At 44.8% G+C, this 19,516-nt stretch overlaps 1 protein-coding gene across 1 annotated transcript; it reads right to left on the bottom strand.

Annotated features, from left to right (window-relative positions):
- Positions 1-1,201: 1,201 nt before the first annotated feature.
- Tars1 (threonyl-tRNA synthetase 1) lies at positions 1,202-17,972 on the bottom strand. The gene is made up of 19 exons (XM_038323333.2): positions 17,798-17,972; positions 15,848-15,928; positions 14,406-14,596; positions 13,116-13,239; positions 12,854-12,975; positions 12,307-12,424; positions 12,043-12,107; positions 11,886-11,964; positions 11,067-11,213; positions 10,097-10,195; positions 8,457-8,623; positions 6,850-7,012; positions 6,624-6,761; positions 6,229-6,306; positions 6,042-6,142; positions 5,851-5,955; positions 4,676-4,748; positions 2,620-2,734; positions 1,202-1,662 (listed from the first exon to the last, which is right to left on the bottom strand). The coding sequence occupies exons 1-19, from the start codon at positions 17,849-17,851 to the stop codon at positions 1,514-1,516; spliced, it is 2,169 nt and encodes a 722-aa protein (XP_038179261.1). The 5' UTR covers positions 17,852-17,972; the 3' UTR covers positions 1,202-1,513.
- Between the last annotated feature and the right edge of the window lie 1,544 nt (positions 17,973-19,516).

Below are 19,516 nucleotides of genomic sequence, written 5' to 3'. Positions count from 1 at the left end.
GATGTTCAATTCTGGTAATTCAAAATGATCTCAAAAAGAAGACAGAAAAAGTGGTCATCTTTAATGAAACTAAGTATGTAAACTAGGGACCATGATCAGAAATCTGGCCACAGTAATTTAATCAAATGATGGTTTCTCTTACTCCCCTCTACCCATGTCCAGAGTTGCTAGGTAGCCCAGACAAGCTCGTCAGCTCCACCGCATGATTCTAAGTGCCTTGTTTTCAGGATTTCACTGCTGCCCACATGGGCCTCAAGCTTGTGGGGTCCTCCTGCCCTCCCCGATATCTGGGACCACACATGCGCATGTGCCACGGCACACAGCTGACCCCGCTCCTCCATCTGTTCACCATATTAATCAATACACGCTTTCCGTTCTCGCAGCCACTTCAAGACCACAAGAAGTCAGCCAGACTGCTTTCTATGCAAAATGTAAGGCAGCAAGACCAGCAGGGAAAGGACAAATTTCTTCCCTTCACCACATCCCCCACACCAGATAGTAAACATGCAGACTTGACACAGCCAGTCTGTCAGACTCAGACAAGTTGGTAAGCGGCCAAGAGCAGTAATCAAATGGATGGGATTATGCTATGGAGTCACATGTGGGTCTAAACTAATAAATGCCAAGTGTCCTCACTATATATTAGAATCCTAAACACTGGTGGTTGCTTCTGGTTGAGTTCAGGTCTATGAATAATCATTTCAAGTAAGTGTATTTAAAACCTGAGAACACCGAAGAAATTAAATGTCAACGGTTCCATTAGTAAATCTGTATTCTCTTGGCAGAGCTAAAACTGTACCAACAGAGCATACTTAGAACATACAAAAATAAGAAGTAAAATTTTAAAAATGTCTACACAGGGGCTTCTACTTTTACCTCATCGGTCAGATCTATCTCCAGAGTGCTCCTGGGCACACCAGCTCTCTAGTTATTTCTCAGCTACATTAAAGCTCTCTACCCAGAAAGAAGTAAGTGTCATCGCAAACAGATGTGCTCACCTCATCCCAGCTGGGATGGGCACACGCTGTGACCTGTGACCTGCCCTCCCACACACCCTCAGAGCCGCTCCAGCACTGCCTGCAGGACACTAAGACATACAGTCTGACCTAGGTGCTTCAACAGAAACATGAGGATTGCCAGGTCTTGATATCTGTAGTAGGAAATTTTGATTTTTAACACCATAATTCAATCCTGGCTGTTCTTTAAGCACATTTTTAAAATTTTTTATTTTTTAATTGATTGAATTCATACAAAATAAGCCTGTTAAATTGAAACATGTCCCCCCACCATTTTTCCACTGCTGAGACATTTAATGAATAAAATAATTTTAATGATTCTTTTACTGATGCCCATCTAACACATTCTCTAAGACTTGTCCAGATCAAAACGACTGATTCATGCAGACTGCAGAACTGTTCCACGTTCATGATAAACCCACGTTTCCCAGTGTACAAGGCTACGCGATGGAGCACTGGTCCTCCTTGAGGCTGAGCCAGTGCCGGCCACGTTCCTGTTAAAATTCCTCCTCTGCCTGCTTGCTGCGGGACTGCTTGAGCTGCTGCAGCCGCGCCACGGTTTCCTGGACAGTGCGCTCCCCGTGGACCTTGTTGTCTCTGGTGCGGATGTTCACTGTGCCACTGGCTTTCTCTTTTTCACCAACAACTAGAACATAAGATACAAGACTCTGTGGGATTTGTCCTGGACAGCAGAAATCACCCTGTAACTGAAGATACACTCAGATGGACAGGTGACCATGTACATTAGGGTTATAAAAGTTTGTAGTTAAAAAAAGGCCTACAAACCCTTTAAGTTCCTAAAACTTTAATCCTGAGTCACTAAATCCAGCGAACTTAATAAAAAAGGATATAACAGCAATTCCATGAAGGCAGACATTCTGTAAATAACCCTTTGGCAATTTTCTAATCCTTAAACTTCCTTGCTAGTGAACAGAGCACACTGAATATTTAGAATCATGCTTACAGGAGCCTAGCACATGCTGGGTCCAATTCCCAGGACCACAAAAAAGTAAGAAAAACCGAAGAGGGAACTGGGAGGTGTGAATGCGAATGTGTTTGAATACATGCTTCCCAGTTAGTGAAACTTTGGGAAGGCTTAGGTGTGACCTTGGAGGTGTATCACCAGGGGTTGCCTCTGAGATTTGAAAAATCCACCCCAGGCCCATTGTCTCTCCCTCCCTCCCCTGGGCCTGTGGGTCAGGCGCGGACTCTGAGCTGTCGCTGCCCCAGCCATGCAGGCCTAACTGCTGCTCCCTGCCATGACGGTCATGGACTCACCCTCTGAAACTGTAAGCCCCCAATTAACGGCTTTCTTTTCTGAGTTGCCCTGGTCATGGCGCCTCCTCACACTAACAGAACAGTGACTACGGCAGGAAGGAAGTGAGGTCATGCATAACCAAGATTCACTGAGCTCCCTGCACGGTGGGAAACCTTGGCTTCTCACCCAGGATGAAGTTATACTGCACCAGCTGTGCATTTCTCACCCAGGATGAAGTTACACTGTGCCAGCTGTGCACTTCTCACCCCAGATGAAGTTACACTGTGCCAGCTGTGCACTTCTCACCCAGATGAAGTTACACTGTGCCAGCTGTGCATTTCTCACCCAGGATGAAGTTGTACTGTGCCAGCTGTGCATTCCTGATCTTCTTGTTCAAGGTGCAGCCTGGGTCCAGGTCCGTGTCTGCCATGAACTTGGCATCATGGAATTGTTGCCGTACCTAGTAACAATTTGGAGTCAAAATGAAAATCAGTTTATTTTATTACAGAATTCAACATATTTCATGATTTAATTATGCAAGGAAATGATAATATAAACACTGAAGTTGATAACACAAAACTGACTTGATTTACATTTTGGAGCTGGGGGTGTAACAGCTGTAGTGCTCAACACGCATGAGTTTGATCCCCAGCATTTGAACAAAAAGGGACGTTTCTGCTTAAAAAATAAATATTTTAGAAAACCTGCAAAGGTCAGCACTCACAAAAGTCAAATTAATCAGTTTTTTAAAGAAATAATACATAAAGAACCCCTTACGATCACACCAAGTTCCTGATGTAAGTGCAAAGGAGTCAGCTGTGCACACAAAACCACCATGCACAATACAAGGAAAGCTCTACTAAATGGCTGATCTGATGTCCACTTGTTTCTTAAACAGACTTAGGATCAGAATACACAGCCTGGTGTGGTGGTACCTGCCTTTAATCCCAGCACTCAGGAGGCAGAGGCAGGTGAGCCTCTGTGAGTTTGAGGCCAGCCTGGTCTACAAAGCTGGACAGTCAGAGCTACCTAACAATGAGAATTTATCTCTAAAACAAAACAACCAACCAACCAAAAAAAAAAAAAAAAAAAAAAAAAAAAAGAAAAGAAGAGAAAAGAAAAGAGTTCAGAGTATAATTTTGATACTCTAGGTAGAATAAACATCATTTTTGGGGGGTAGGGAGGTTTCAAGACAGGGTGTCTCTCTGTACACCTCTGGCTGTCCTGAACTCACTCTGTAAGCTAGCTGGTCTCAAACTCAGAGACCTGCCTCTGCCCTAGGATTAAAGGAGTGTGCCACCACTGCCCAGCTCAACATCTATTTTGATGTTAACAACACTGCTCACTGCCCAACTTTTTATGTAAACATTTCACTATTATTACTACTACTATTATTCTATGTCTAGTCATGCACACACATGGAGACCACAGGGCAATTGCAGGAGTCAGTTCTCTCTTTCTACCTCAGGGGTTCCAGGGACTGAACTCAGGGCACAGGCTAGGTGGCAAGTGTTTATATCTGCTGAGCCACCTTGCTGGCCACTTCCACCTTGTCTTGTTTCTGACAGGCTGTGTCCTCTGGACTACTCTGTCTCTACCTTCCATCTCACTATGGGAGTGCTGGGATTACATATGAATGCATCTGGCTTTTTAACGTGGGTTCCAAGGATCAAGTTCATATTGTTAAGCTTATTCAGCAAGTACTTTAACCCACTGAGCCTTCCTGCCACGGCTTACCCACCCCTGCTGTTTTTAAGACAGTCTCCTTCTATCGTCCAGGCTGACCTCAAACCCGTGTACTCCTGTTTCATCCACCCAGCTACTGGGATGCAGGCTCACCACCACACCCAGCCTTCCTCCTGACTGACTACTAAGCATGTGCAGTCTTTAGTATGGAGCAATCACTACAGCAGAACAGACTGTTCTTTCAGGTGCAAAGTTCACAGGACTGTTCACATGTTTGCTAGAGGGGCAGACACTGCCTTGCCACCGTAAGATGAAAAGAATTTCAAGCCACTGAGGAAAGTTGCATCAGCAAATGAACAAATCAGCAAATATCAGGCACCTCAGTGGGATACGCAATTCTAATGTAATAATACAGCTTAGGCTGTGTTTGCTAATTCATTTCTTGAATATATGTGGTCACGGAACCATTAAGAAAAAGCTCCAAAGGACAACCTCTCTGATGTAGCGAGCCCCCGATCTGACAAGAATCCACGGCTCACCAACCTGAAAGCTTAAAGGCACAGGCACCAGGATAGGGGTGCTGGCAACCCCAACCACTCAGGGCCTGGGACAGGAAGCTGAGACCCAGGCCACCGGGGACTACACAAAAAAGAGTCCCAAGGCAGAAAGCTTAGAAACAGCCTGAACTGTAAAGCAGACCCTACTTAAGGATTACCTTCTGGGCATATTCATCACATGCTGGCCCCACGGGAACAACCATGACCTGGCGAGGTGAGAGCCAGAAAGGCCTATGGGAGAAACGACAGCAGTGAGTGTAGGCTTGGGCACATGCAAGAGGAAAGAGCGTTCAGCCTGCAGCATCTTTTCCTGAAACATGCAAACGTGACTTTCAGGCCTTTATAACTTGGCTTTTGAAAGCAAACTATTAAAGATGAGGGAAGATGGCTTGGAAGGAGATCCAGCCTTCAGCGTAGATCTGTAACAGGTTCGTGCTGCTCAGCAGACAGTAAAACAGACTGATAACAGGAACGGCCTCATGTCCCGAATCCTGAACCACACTGCTGAAAGCCCAGCAGCTGGTTTGCTGCCTCAGGCATTAAGGCTGGAGCAGGCAATGAATTCACATTAAATGTGGGCTTTTCCCTATGTAGCCCGAGTTCGTGTTAAAAATGTGCACACAGAGGACGTGTACCAGGGACCTATTTGATTTTATGTACTTTAAAACATGACAAGCACGAAAAATTTAATTACTGAAATGACAGTAACACATAACATGACTTTACAAAAGTTTTAATCCTATACTGTTCACATGGAAGACACTACCACAGGTGCTGCTAACCCTGGCTGCCTTTTAGCGGCTCTCCAGGTTTAGATGAAGCAAACCACTAGGCTCTGTCACATGGCTCAGCATGCTCTATTTACTTCTTTCTCAATTAAAAACTGCTTGGCTTCTTAAATATGGCAAAATACTTGCTTACTCTGATCAGAAAAACTGAACAAGATAATTAAAAAAACCTATCCATTCATTCAGGTAAAAAAACCACAAAGCGAGGAGAAGCAATCAAAAACAAATTATGTATGGATCTTACTAAGGTCCTCTGCAAGAACAGCCAGTGTTCTTAACTGCTAAGCCATCTCTCCAGCCCCTTATGTAATATTCAAACAAATCGAGTTTTGAAACAATAATTCTAATGACAAGTATTGCAGGGAACGTGTGTGCTGAGGATTAACGTGGGACCCAATCAGAACTACCACACTTACTCATCATAAAACACCAGGGCCAGAGTCTGGCTCCCTCTAGTGTGCTCTCATCATTGGCCTCCTTCCCCATTTCGTGAACATCAGACGTTCCTCCCGCACAATTTAATGGAACAAACAGAAGGGCCTCACCATTTGCCCCCGTAGTTTTCAGTGAGGATGGCGATCATCCTTTCCACCGACCCCAGGATGGCCCGGTGAACGATCACAGGCCTTGTCTTGTCATCACCGTCGTGGCTACGGAAAAGAGGGATTTGCTGTATCTTATTATTTATGTTGTCCTCTGTATGGCCTGAAGCTCAGAGCAGATACCAGAAGCTCACCTTACATAAGTAAGATTAAATCTGATGGGCAACTGGAAATCCAGCTGGATGGTGGCACACTGGTGGTAGCGGCCGATCGCATCTTTGATCTGTATGTCAATCTGAAAAGCAAACATTGAGTTTTTAAAGGGATGCCTCTTTACCCACAACTGAAATTCACACTACCCGAATATGGTAGGGGACTGACCTTTGGACCATAGAAAGCTCCATCACCAGGATTCAGCTCCCACTTCTCGCCAAACTCATTCAAACTGTTTTCAAGTTGCTACAAAGCAGAAACAATCTGACATTATTCATCCGCAAAGTTCCTTCCTTCCACCTAATTTAGATGTAAAAGTCTCCAGGGTGTTTTCCTGACCCTACTGTATGCTGTGTAATTGTGTCGAGCTAAGGGCATCCTCCTAATGAACCAAAGGTCCCTTTAAAGCTATGCCTTAGTAACTGACAGAGTACGAAAACATCCAGCAACTCTGGAGCACTTGAAGACCAGCCGGAAAATCAGCCCACTTACACACCAGAACACTGCCATTTTCTTGTGCTTATAGCCACTTAAGACTTCCTGGGGAAAAAAAAATCACTTACTTTCTCGGCTTGGTTCCATATTTCAATATCTCCAAGGAATTTTTCTGGGCGAGTAGAAAGATTCAATTTAAATGAAAATCCAAAGACATTATATACTGTGCGAAGAAAATCCAAACAACCTTTGATTTCATCCTCAATCTTAAGGAAGAAAAAAAAAAAAAAGCAGTTATTTTTCTCACTGTTAAATTTGTCTGTCAAGAGGATTTTGCCCCACAGGGCACTATACCTGGTCCATGGCACAGAATATGTGCGCGTCATCCTGCTGGAATCTTCGGACCCGCGTGAGTCCTGTGAGAGCCCCGGAGAGCTCATTCCTATGAAGCACACCAAAATCAGCCAACCGCAGAGGCAGCTCTCGCCAGGACCTTGGCCGATGATCGAACATAAGGCTGAAGGAGAGAGCAAAGCAAAAGCCATGGATAACTGCACACGGTGAAGGACACAGCCCTGCAGAAGAGGGCTTGCCTAGCACTTGTGAGGCCTTGGGAGAATCACAAGTAACAAAAGAGAACAACTTAAAATATTCACAAGAAAAAAACTTCCTCAAATATTATTTAGTAACATGGAAGGCTGTCAAAAAGTCGCTGATTCTAGTTTGCCACAAGCAACATTTTTTCAAGGCCCAAGCTTCACACGGCAACAGAAGCACTCACGTGAATATAAAATGACAAGTGGCATAGAGTGCAATTAACTGTGGCTAAGAGAGAATACAGCGATGTAGTCCCAGGGCTTTAGGCCAAATCCTCGTGCTCACCATTTCCATTAATATGAACACTATAATCAAATAATGCGAAGGTTTAATGAAAGGCTCATAATGAAGAAATATTTTTAGTTGCATATAAATTACTTCTACACTGGAAATCAGGACCAGAACTGCTCTAGCCAAACACAAAGTGCTTCAGAAACTGAACACTGTTTCTCTGATGTGTAAGGCCCCGTCTCTGAAAGGTATCACCCTCAGCGGCTCTGCCTGAATCCCCTTCCTCCAGAGCTGCACACTTGGGCAGACTATCTACGTCTGCGTCACTCTTGGGCCTCCCAGAGGCCACTCTTCATCCCCCTTTCACAACTGAAGGCAGAGGCACAGGGAAGAACTTCCCAGGGATATTAACTCATCAGCAACGGGTTCTGCTAAAACACGTTTCTTCCCAAAGGAGGAAGAAAAGGCAGGAGCACCGGTCTCCCGCTCCACCCCACATTCAGCCCCCTCTGCACTCTTCTCTGCCTGTTTTCTGCTATAACCCCAGGACCACCCCTGAATGTCTATAAAGGGTGGGTTCTAATCGGTGTGAAATGTTGTATTCCAGTCTTCTTCCGATCACTGATTTTCCTGTTGTTGTTAGCAGATGCACTGGGCTTCCTCTGACACTTTCAAACTGGGAGAGCCGCATGTTCTGTTCCTGGTCACACCCCTCTGCCCTCACCCGCCTCCCTCTGAGCAGCAGCTTTCCCTTCTGCTTCCAAGGCACAGATATTCTATTACCCGCATGTTCTTCCCTGGCTCCCCTCAGACCTCTTTCCTCTCTCCGTCTCCTTTCTACACTGGCATCTGCCAAAGGCACTACAGGAATCTGGAACAAAGAACTCTAAACAGCAATGCCATGCACAGCTGCAGGCTGGAGAGACGGCTTGAGGGTTAAGAGCCATGCTGCTCTTCAGAGCACTCGGGTGCAATTCCTGCACCCATAGGGGGCAGCTCACAACCACTAACCCCAGCAGCTCCAATACCTTCATCCGGGCTCTCAGGAGCCCACAGACATGTGGCATAGACTCAGTGCAAACACACAGAGGTAAATTTACTAAAAAGAAAGAAAATACAAAGCTGCTCGATACCAGTGTCCCGGACAGTTCATGGGCTTCAGGGCGAACTGCTCCTTCTCCACCTCAAAGGAGAACATGTTCTCGCTGTAGTGCTGCCAGTGGCCAGAGGTCATCCAGAGGCGGCTATTGAAGATGTTGGGAGTCACGACCTCCTGGAATCCTCTTCTCCTGTATTCGCTCTGTTAGAGGGGAACACACACATACAGGGAAGTCAATGCTCACCTTGGTGGAGGGAGAAAAGAACTACAGAGCAATTTAATACTATTGAGTGAAATCACGGGCACGCATATCGTGACTCAGAAGTTCCATCTGGACGTGGTGCACCAAAACTCAGAGATACAACTGCGATGGCATGGCTGGCAGGACAGGAGCACAGACGTGTGTCACCGGGCATTGGTAAGTGCACAAGCTACTGTGGGAGGAAGAAGCTCTCCACAGCGGGTATGGACGACTACAGCATGGGACAAGTGGACACAAACAAGCCGGGAGTATGTTACCTAATACACATACACAAGACCTACATGTGAGCTGATGGACACATAAGCACAAAACACGGCAGATTATATACGGAGGTGTAAAACACATGAGTGAGGAGCCACACCAACTACACAACAGTTTAGAGAAGCCTTTCTTAAAAATAAAACAGCATATACTCATTTTTTTCTTTTTACAAAAATGGTGGACAAATATATCCCAATGCAAATATGTAAAATCTGGAGGCAAGTAAACCTAACTCTTTTCTTTAAATGGATGCTTGAAATAGTTCATAATTTAAAAAGAAAGCACAAATGATCCAAGAGACACAACACACTCTCAGGTGAAAGGCCACCGACCCTTCAAGCTCAGCAGCTGTTCTCTGCTTAGTGCTGAGCAGCCTCATCTGCATGTTTCCATGACCAAAATCAAACATTAGAATTAATTTATGAGACTGTTAACATTAAAAAAGATATATTCATGTGCATGTGTGCGTGTCTATGTGAATGTGTGCCACCTGAGTGTGGGTACCTATGGGGACCAGGAGAGGGCATCAGATCCTCTGGTTGGAGCTGTAAGACCGGAAGCTGCAATCCAAACTCAGGTCTTCAGGTCTTCTGGAAGATCAGTCATTACCGCTGAGACATCTCTCCAGACCCAACTTCTTAAAAAAATTATGTTTATGTGTGTCTATGTGTTTATTGAGTGAATGCTGTGTGTATGCAGGTGCCTGCAGAGGCTAGCAGATCCTTTGGTGCTTAAATGAGGAACTTGATGTGGGTGCTGGGGAAATGAATTTTGGTCCTTTAGAAGGGCAGCAATCACTCTAACCACTAAACATCTCTGAAGTCAGACTTCAACTTAAAAAAATAATGGATTTTGCAGGGCGGTGGTGGCGCACGCCTTTAATCCCAGCACTCGGGAGGCAGAGGCAGGCGGATCTCTGTGAGTTCAAGACCAGCCTGGTCTACAAGAGCTAGTTCCAGGACAGGCTCCAAAGCTACAGAGAAACCCTGTCTCGAAAAACAAACAAAAAAAAAAAAAAACAAAAACAAAAAAACAAAAAAAAAATGGATTTTTCCCCCTCCAATACAGATTTATATTTTTTTAGCAGATCCTACCTAATACAATTATCTTATATCCTAACTCTTCAGAAGACAGTAACAAATAAAGTTTACCCTGATGAATTCCATAAGCGTATTATAAATGTAGGCTCCTTTGGGTAGGAAAAAGCAACTTCCAGGGCTGAGTTCATGGAAGAAATATAGTTCTTGGTCCTAGATAAAAGAGCAGAAAATTGTTTATAAATTTATAAATGATTGGTGTTCCTCAGTTCACAAATCTGCCACCGTGTTCCAAGCTTTAACTATGCCAATATGAAAGAAAAGAAAACATGTCATTGTTTCTTGGGTACAATTTAACGGTATAGAGTTGCATATGATTAACAGCTTAGCACCAATCTGTCACCTCCCTGACAGTCGTCAGTCCAATCAATGCTAGGAAACAGTGACATGGGACAGAAGTCCCCAAAGCGCTGAGATTTTGCTCTTTGGTTTTATATGAACAGCAAGAAAGAAAAAAGAAAAACACCCGAAGATGAAAGACAGGAAAGTGGCTAAAAGCCCTTGGGGAGGAACCCGCCCATCACTGCCAGCTTCCTCATTGCAAGTCATTTATTTCCAGGAGTCAGAGGGCAGACCTAGCAGCCAAGCTAAGTAAACGTCATTTTATAGAGGAAAAAGTTTTAAAGAATCAAATGTAACTCCAACAGGAGGACAGTCAGAAGCAGCTGGGCAGTAAGAAAAAGACAGCACAGAATCCACTGGTGACCTGCCATATCCCTGGAGAAACAGCTAGACTGATCTCTCAGACTCAGGCTCTACAGCATCACAAGGAACCCATGAGATGGGTTCCCAGTCTACTTCTGCCAGCTCTGAAGTGCTGTTTACAGGAAGCTGTGGGTCCCCAGCACTGTCCTCAGTCACAGTAACAGACTCTCAATGTTTCCGAAGGACACTGTGGATACGACTGGCTCCCAGATCAGGGAACCTGAAATCTAAGACCTTCTTCAAAACCAAACTTAGTGCTGAGCAGGCGCAACTCAAATGAACTGGAGGAAAGCTCAAACCAGACAGCACTGTAACATACCCTTCCAATTTTCCTATGATCTCGGTTCTTGGCTTCCTCTTGGAACTTCTCCCACTCTTTCAGCAGCTTGGGGTCGGGGAATGAAATGCCGTAAATCCTCTGCAGGGTTTCCATGTCTGCCTTGCCTTCCCAGTATGTGGAGGAATTCTGAAAGCAAGGACCAACAATGACACAACACTTAAATCTGTAAACATTCTTCATTAATCGTGTATTATTTTTCACAATGACCTTAAAAAGTAAATCCACACTAATTTCTTTGACAAGGGGACTCCACACAACACAGTCCTAGTAACATCTCCCACTGCTTTGAGGTCTACCCCAGGTGGGTGGACTCATTCCACAGCAGAGTCCTCTGCTTGCTTTTCTTAAGAAGGCTCTTTCCATGGATCACAGCCCCATGAACACTACTCCAACACAGGGCTCCTCCCCCAAAACCACTGTCAAAGCAGAGGGGAAACCATGCAAATGATGAAAGGCACCTGCAACTGACATGATTATTCTCAGGACTCGGGGACTCACATCATCCCGGCATTTTAAGCTGTATGAAAAAGAGCCACTTGGGTGATCATTAGCCAAACCCCAACACCGAGTCTCAAAGCTTTGGAAGCCACGGTGGCCTGTGACTGCTGGATTCTGTGACTCCTTCAAACCCCGTCCCCATACGGTAGCCCTGGTAATGAGTACTGGGTACAAACGATACATACAATACCCCAGTCAGTACACAGCATCGAAAACAAAAGCTGTGACCCTCTGTAAACTGAGAAACAAGACGTTAGGAAGGAGGCGTAAGTACCCTAGACAATCCGCAGCAGGCTTTACCTTGTGTATTTTTAAAGTCTTGATCTTGCCAGTGTGTCTGACATGAGGACCCCGGCAGAGATCTATCAGAGGGCCACATCTAAAGATGAAGGAAAAGGCAGTTTAGCAAAGGCAGAGTAATACAGCAGCTACGTTCAACAGCATTCAATATTCTCACCTATAGACAGTGGTGGTCGGAGTATTCACCTTCTCATTCAATATCCGGCACTTGAACTTGTTGTACTGAAAATGAGAAATGAGACGTCACCACGGCCTCTTGTGTTTATATCTAAATATGTAGCTGGAACGTGAGTCAAATCACACTTTTCAGAGCACACCAGCACTTCATGGTTTGAAGACGCTTCAGTTTTTCCAGAGGAAACTTAGGTGCACTACTTCAAGGATTGGCTGATAAAATAGAAGTAGTTAAGGTTCAGTTTACCTTAAACATTTCTAGTAACGTCTCCTTTTTCACTTCCAATCTTTCGAAAGTTTGCTTCTCTTTGATGATTTTCTTACACAAGGTTTCCAGAGAAGAGAAGTCATTGCTAGACACTCCCCTGCAGGAGAAAAAAGCCATCTTTCCATATTCCATTTGAATCAATACAGGGATTTTTTTTCTCTACTACTGTAAAATAGAGCCTTGCATCATATACTAGAATTTAATTTATATTTTTCATAAATTATACTTGTAGTTTCACGGGCTCCTAACTCTGCTATTGTGGAGAACTTTCTCACAGGTGACATCTCCCCAAGCTCCATCATAAGGAAAATGAGAGCCCATTTTATCTCCCAATATGCCTCTGGGCACACTTCCACCAATCCCAGATATTTCCCTACATGTAACTCTCATTACTTCAACTTCTGTCAGTAACTGGAACTAGCAGCGTCATACTCGGCACTATAAATCTGTCGCCTTCACTGACAATGCTTTAAAAGTTACACCTATGTATACTCAGATTTTCCCTTTACCCAGGGTCTTAACTTACCCTTCTTCAAGGTACATATCGTAATAGAACCCATTTTCTATTGGTGGACCATAACATAAGCATCCACCATAGACTCTTTCCATGGCTTCACCCATTATGTGGGCGCTGGAGTGCCAATACACCTGAAAACGTGAAGGGAAATGGGATGGCGTTATAGTCTGGGCAACAATGAGGTGTCCATAACCAGCTGTGGCCTCCAGGTCACCCCCAGAACCCCTGATCCTCTGCAGCTTGTGGTCAGGCTTTACTGATGGAAACTTACTGCCTGCGCTTCCTCGTCCTCAAACTTGAGAAGCTCCAGAGTGCAGTCGGTCTCCAGCGGGCGGTCCAGGTCCCAGACAACTTTGTTCACTTTCGCGACAACGGTGTTGTCGGCCAGGCCTTGACTTCAAACAGAAAACAACCCGGGTGCTTATCTGGCAAGACTAGTTATTAAAAACTACTGCTTTTCAGAGAGAATGAAACAATGATGTAGAAACAGAGGCGTCCACATTAAACCCTTGCTGCTCAAGCTATCCGTAGGTATTAAATACAGCACAGCACCCCCAAGCCATGGCTCTACAAATAGAAAATTAGCCACTAGTATTTTCTACATATTTCAAGTCAGTCTGTGTCAAATTCAAGACAGACTTCAACCCTATTTTGTGAGGGCCACATGAGCTTTATACATTCTTCTTAGCTGTCTTGCTTTATTCCAACCATTTAAAAGTAAGGCTTCTGGCTGCCGCTGACAACTGGTCAAAGGTGTGTGACATTTGACCCCATCCAGATAAAGTGACCACCTATCAATCTGATCACGAGTAAGAAAGTTGGGGCTGGAGAGATGGCAGCCAGTGCTCTTCCAGAGGACGGGGGCTCAATTCCTAGCACCCACAGGGCAGCTCATAACTGCCTGTAACTCCAATTTCAGGGACTCTGACAACTTCACACAGATATGGATGCAGGTAAAACATGAGTAAAATAAATAAAGTAAATACATAAATTATTAAAAATAAGATTAATAAGATTAAGAAAGCCTTTCCTGTCACAAAGTATGTGAAAAATTGTTATTCATAATTTCTTCTAATCCAATAGGCTTTAAGACTAACTATATACAGTTTTTTTTTGTTGAATTTATAAACACAGAACATATTTTTTTCATACATGATTTTTTTAAACTTTCCCTGTTATGTGACCTACCTTCATAAATAAGCTCAAAACTGAGACACTTAAGTAAAAGCGGAACACTGTTCTGCCCCTGCAGCTTCACGATCCTAACGGAAAAACAAAGACGTGCCTTCCTAAGCCTTCAGAGACTAACGCTGAGTCCTGACTACAAATCTCACATCCCCTTGATTTTCAAAGACCTCAATAAGTAAATTAAACACCTTGAGCAGAAATGCCTTGCTGCTCAAGCTATCCATAGGTATTAAATACAGCACAGCACCCCCAAGCCATGGCTCTACAGATAGAAAATTAGTAAGAATATTATCAGGATACACCTGGCGATACAACAAATGAACACTTAGTTACATTATAAACCGTGGACGGTCAAAGGAGGTGTACTGCTTACCTAATTCCACACGCAATCTGGTATGGTGTGGTTTTCCAGGACTCTGCGTCCACCTGCTTGCCATCGGGCAGAGTGACTTTAATTGGCTTACTATCATTTGCTGCCTTCTCAGCCAGGAGAGAATCATGCTCTGCTTTTAGCTTATTATACATATCAAGGCGCGTGTTAATATACTCCGGCCAAGGATTCAACTGCAAACAAACAAACAAGTGGTAAGTAATCACTAACACTTGCCACACAATTCCATCCAAAGTACAACAAGGAAATGAAGAGACACGCATATCACTCTTTCCCTGCAAATCTTAAGGTTCACTATCAGCAATTCCTTCCACAATGACACTGGCGTAAAATGAGCAGGGACAGGATGAACTCAGGCAACACCGCCCTACATCACCTGCAAAACCTTTACAAACCGAAATGGTTCTAAGCTTAATCAGCATTACACAAGCAGGGTTTGCGTTTTGTTTTTCTAAGACAGGTCTCATTATGTATCCTAGGTTGGTCTAGAACTCAATTCTCCTCCTCTAGCTCCGAAACGCCAGGACTAAGAAAGTGTGTTCATCGCTATTCCAGCTTTATATCCATCTCTTTAAAGTCTGTTTATTGAGCTACTTCAAAAAAGCTTAGTCTTTTGTGTTCCTACATCCCAGCAGCTTTCCAAGGTCTCCAATAAAACTGCAATGACTAAATGCAAAAAAGCAAAGCACAGCTTATAGGAGTTCAAACTCAAAACCAGCAGAACAACACGCAGAACTGCCTCAAGCACCAGGAACCAAGTGCATTCTGGGATAGCTTTGAACCACCAGTTCTGTGTCACTGAGCCTAGGAACTGAATAATTCTCCGGATGTAAGTAAACCAGACCCCAGAGGCAGATCCAAGCAACAAGAAAGAAATCAAGGAACTGGATTCTGTTTGGTTCCCTATGTGCTTACAGAAACCCAGCATGGGGCCCCCACCCCTTAACACCTCATTTAAAGAAAGAGAAGTCAGCGGCCAGTCTTGGCAGCCCAGTGACAACCACAGCCCTTCCTCTACACTTTAATCTCAGTGATTCTGTGTAAATCCACTGCACTATCAACTACCTGCAAATCCTTCTTCCCCCACAGGCCCCTTCTTAACTCTTCTCCCTAGGTCTTCCAACCGGTGCTACCACACCACTTGCAGTGACCATTAGAATCTTTACACAGGGGCCACCAGATCTAACATCTGAACCCTATCCCCAGGATGCAGAGTGGATAAGGAATGCCTGCAAGTTGTTCCCTGGCTTCTACATGTGTGCCACGCTATGGATACACATGCATACAGACACACACACACACACACACACACACACACACACACACACACACACACACACACTCCTCATGGAGGACAAGTCTGGGACAGTTCCCCGTTCCCCATCAGCCTTTGAAACCCAAGCAATGGCGGTCACTCATATCACCTCCGCTCGACCTCCGTCTCCACCTCCATCTTTGTTCTTCTTCTTGCCCCCTTCCTTTCGCTTCTCCTCACTGGCATCCACCTAAAGAAGCAGAAGAGAAGAGAGGGTCTCATCTTTCAGCTCTATTTGACATCTTTTCCAAAATTGCAGCTAAGAAAGCTATTACCTAAAAAAAGAAAAAAAAATTCTTTTTTAAAAGAACAATCTTATTTTGAAAGATTGGAAATTCCTTCTCTGGTAAAGACAAGTTAGACAGGTTGCAATAAAAACAAGCCCTAAAAACGTAGAAGGCCATTTATCAATGTAAACTTCCTCAAAGCTCCTATAACTTTCCCGTCAGACTCGGACCTGTATGAAATACAGAGCAACAAGAATGAATGCAACCTATTCAATAAGAGTCACTTTGGTTTGAGTGTGTGTGTGTGTGTGGAGGGGGGTAATTATCTCCCTACCTACCTAACGGCCCACAAGCTACCTCCAAGGAAACTAAGGGGACTGGGTGACCATGCACTTATGTTCACGTCTTCTAGGATGTTTTCCGTCTTGTGAACTGGATGTAATTATGTCCTTCACAACAACCTTGCTGTAAAGACGAAATGTGAAAGGAATAAAGGTTTGAGCCTGTGGGGCTGGGGACAAAAGGACTTGTGGGTTAGGTCTGCATCCCATTGAGTCAGATTTCCACAATTTACAATACCTGATTATTACAGAGGCAACAATATCACAGTTTACACTCCAAGTCATTCATTCACCAAATCTCTAATGTTTTACTAAACGCCTGCTGAGGGATGACTATCTTGGCTAACGTCTAGCCTTACATAAATCTTAAGAAACCGGGAGGCCCTGACCTAACAGCGGTTGGTCTAAGAGCAGGATGGAAGGACAGCCGGGAAAGAAGCAGAGGGGTAACCAAGATGAAACGGTAAAACAATTTTTTAAAGGAAACAACACGGAAAGAGAAAGAAAATCTATGCGCAGTCAATACTCAATACCTTAAATTTGTAGTTTAGAATGTATACATCTGTCCAATCAGGATGGACACTCCTCTTGATGAGGACCTTCGCTCCCCCCGGACTATTGAAACACAGCCTGTTACATGGTCTCCCCTCTCCTCAAACCCCAATGCCAGGTCAGTTTTGACAACACAATCCCTGCTTAAAATCCTGCATGTGAAGAACCCCTATATCTTGGACTGCTGTATTTCCTGTTTCTTCCAATTTAGCTGAGACACCTCTTACCCTCTCTGTACCTGGACAGCCCTGCCCTGCCTGGTTTACCTGACCTCATTTTTTTCAAAACCAATAAAACAGCTTGACGATAGCACGTTCGGTGCTTCACCTATAACTCAACTGAGCTGATCACACAAAACTTAGATTTTCCAGTCTTGTACTCTAGGCTTTTGGGGAACCCTCCCCCCCAAATCTTACTCCTGTTGCCACCTGCGCTGTCTGGCTAAGTGCCAAAACAAATAAATACACGGAACATTTGTTGGCTTTGGGGGGGGGGGGTGACACGTGTGTGAAGTTATCTAGGACGCTTCCAGCCCCGGACTAATTTCCAAGCAGTCTGTCAAATGGAGCCATCCAGCCTTCACCATTTGCTTATCATAAAGCACCCAATTTTTGGCAAATTGGATCTGATCTCGGGGACTGGCTTTTCCTTCCTAAACTAGAAATTTCTGCGCCACAAAGATTTATGATGTTCAAAGTTCTGCCATGTTCTTTCCCCCTATTTAAAAGCATAAAAATACAAGCGTGGAAGTCCAAGCCCCGCATGGTCACTGTCTAGCTCTGAGCAAGTCACTCAGTCTGAGTTCACAGATCCCTGGGACGAGGATGACCCCCGAACCCCTCCTGCCTGCTGGGACTCCCCAAAACCGGCAGGTCCTCGCTAGTTTCCCGCCGGGCAGAGTCGGCTCCCAGGACACGCCCAGCCACCCCGCCTGCTCACCGGCTTCTCGCCGTCCATCTTCCCCGAAGGGCTGCTGGCCTTCTCCTCCGACATGGAAGGACCGCCGAGAGACAAAACCCGAGAGCTAGACCCCAGAGAAGAGCCTAAGCAGGCGGAGAGCACCAGCAATTCCACACTGCGCGTGCGCCACGTGGCCTAGCCGGAACCAGCTGATGCAACGAGGCGCCAGGTCCGTCCTGCTGCCTTGGGCGCGCGGCCAATGGGACACTCACAGAGGCGGGCTCTCCCTTTTCTCAGCCAATAGGATAGCTGGAGGAGTGACAAGCCTTTCTAGGAAATTCCCTTAACTCAGTTCTAGACTTTGAAGCGAAGCGCGCAAGCGCCCTCCTGCTCATCTGACTTTCTGTCACCTCTAGGGCCTTAGCGGCCACCGTAGCGAATACGAGTGGCTTGGACTGAGTTTCCCGGAAGTAATGGGCAAACTGGACGTGGTCTCTGGCGCTTTGATTTATTTCAGACGCACTCTCCGTGGCCTGTTGGGTGACAAGGACAGTCAGAAGCGGTGACTCAAGTCTTCCTCCTGGGAACGGGACCGATTTGGTTTGGGGGACAAGCACCATTCCTCAGTCATTCCTCAGTGCATCACGGAGCTTTTCCAAAGAAGGCACACAAATACAGTCAACATTTTATTTCAGGAAATAACTTCTGATCCACATGAAAGTCATTTGTATCTCGGGGTGGGGGGGGGTGGGGCTCGAGATTAGCTTCCTCTTATTTAAGCATCTGTACTTTAGTTGGACCGCTTGTCCTAATAGCAACCACTACTTGGTTTATTGTTTGTCTCGCTATTTAATCAGGGATAGCCTCGAACTTGCAATATAGAACTGACTGATCTGAGAGCCTTCTGCGATAACCACCCTCAAACTCACAGAGATCCACTTGCCTATGACAAATACTTCCCGAATAACTTTTCAATGAGTAGCTTCTCATTTCCAAGGTCCATACTATCTCCCGTTTGTTGTAAATTTGTAAAATCCTGGATTTGTCCCTCTTCTCATTTTTCAGAAGGCTGCCTTTGCCTTTTCTGAAGGTGCCGGCATGCCCCGATTCTTCTCCACCTATGGTCTCTATGAAAACCAGCGTTCAGGAACGCCCCAGAATTTATTTTCACTAAGTAAGTGACAACTAGACTTAAATATGTTGTTTCACCTAAGTCCCCAAAGCCTATGGTTAGAGTTTTCCCAATTCAGCACTATTGATATTTAGGTAGTAACTGTTTGTGTGGGGTAGACTGTTCTCTGTGCAACTCTCTGTGCTGAAATAGTCCTCTAGCTCCAACCCACTCAGAGTCAATACTTTTTCTGTCCCAATGTGATAACAAAATATGCCAATAGCATTACCTAATGTCTCACTGGGCCAAAAGTGACTCACAGTTGAGAATATAGTGTAAAGGACCAACTTCCAGATGTGCCATCTTCGGGCATCATCAAAGGAAGACTGTACTAGAAATGCCCTGAGTGATTGCCAGTAAAGAAGGACCCAGTTTTCCCTGCATGGTCAGATCATTTTCTCTCCTAGCAAATCGGCCTGCACCCACTATTTCTGAGTACTTACTCATGTCCTTAGAATCACTCATAGTTATCAATGAAAATGTAAATATTGTCCTAATCCACATACAAATACATGAGTGATTTTTTTAAAATCTTTACTTTTTTTTCTTAATTTTATGTACATTGCTGTTTTGCCTGTATATGTGGG

This window comes from Arvicola amphibius, chromosome 3, assembly GCF_903992535.2.
Source record: "Arvicola amphibius chromosome 3, mArvAmp1.2, whole genome shotgun sequence".
NCBI classification, from domain to species: Eukaryota; Metazoa; Chordata; class Mammalia; order Rodentia; family Cricetidae; genus Arvicola; species Arvicola amphibius.
Note: the sequence above shows the minus strand (reverse complement) of the source record. Positions and strands in the feature narration are given on the sequence as shown.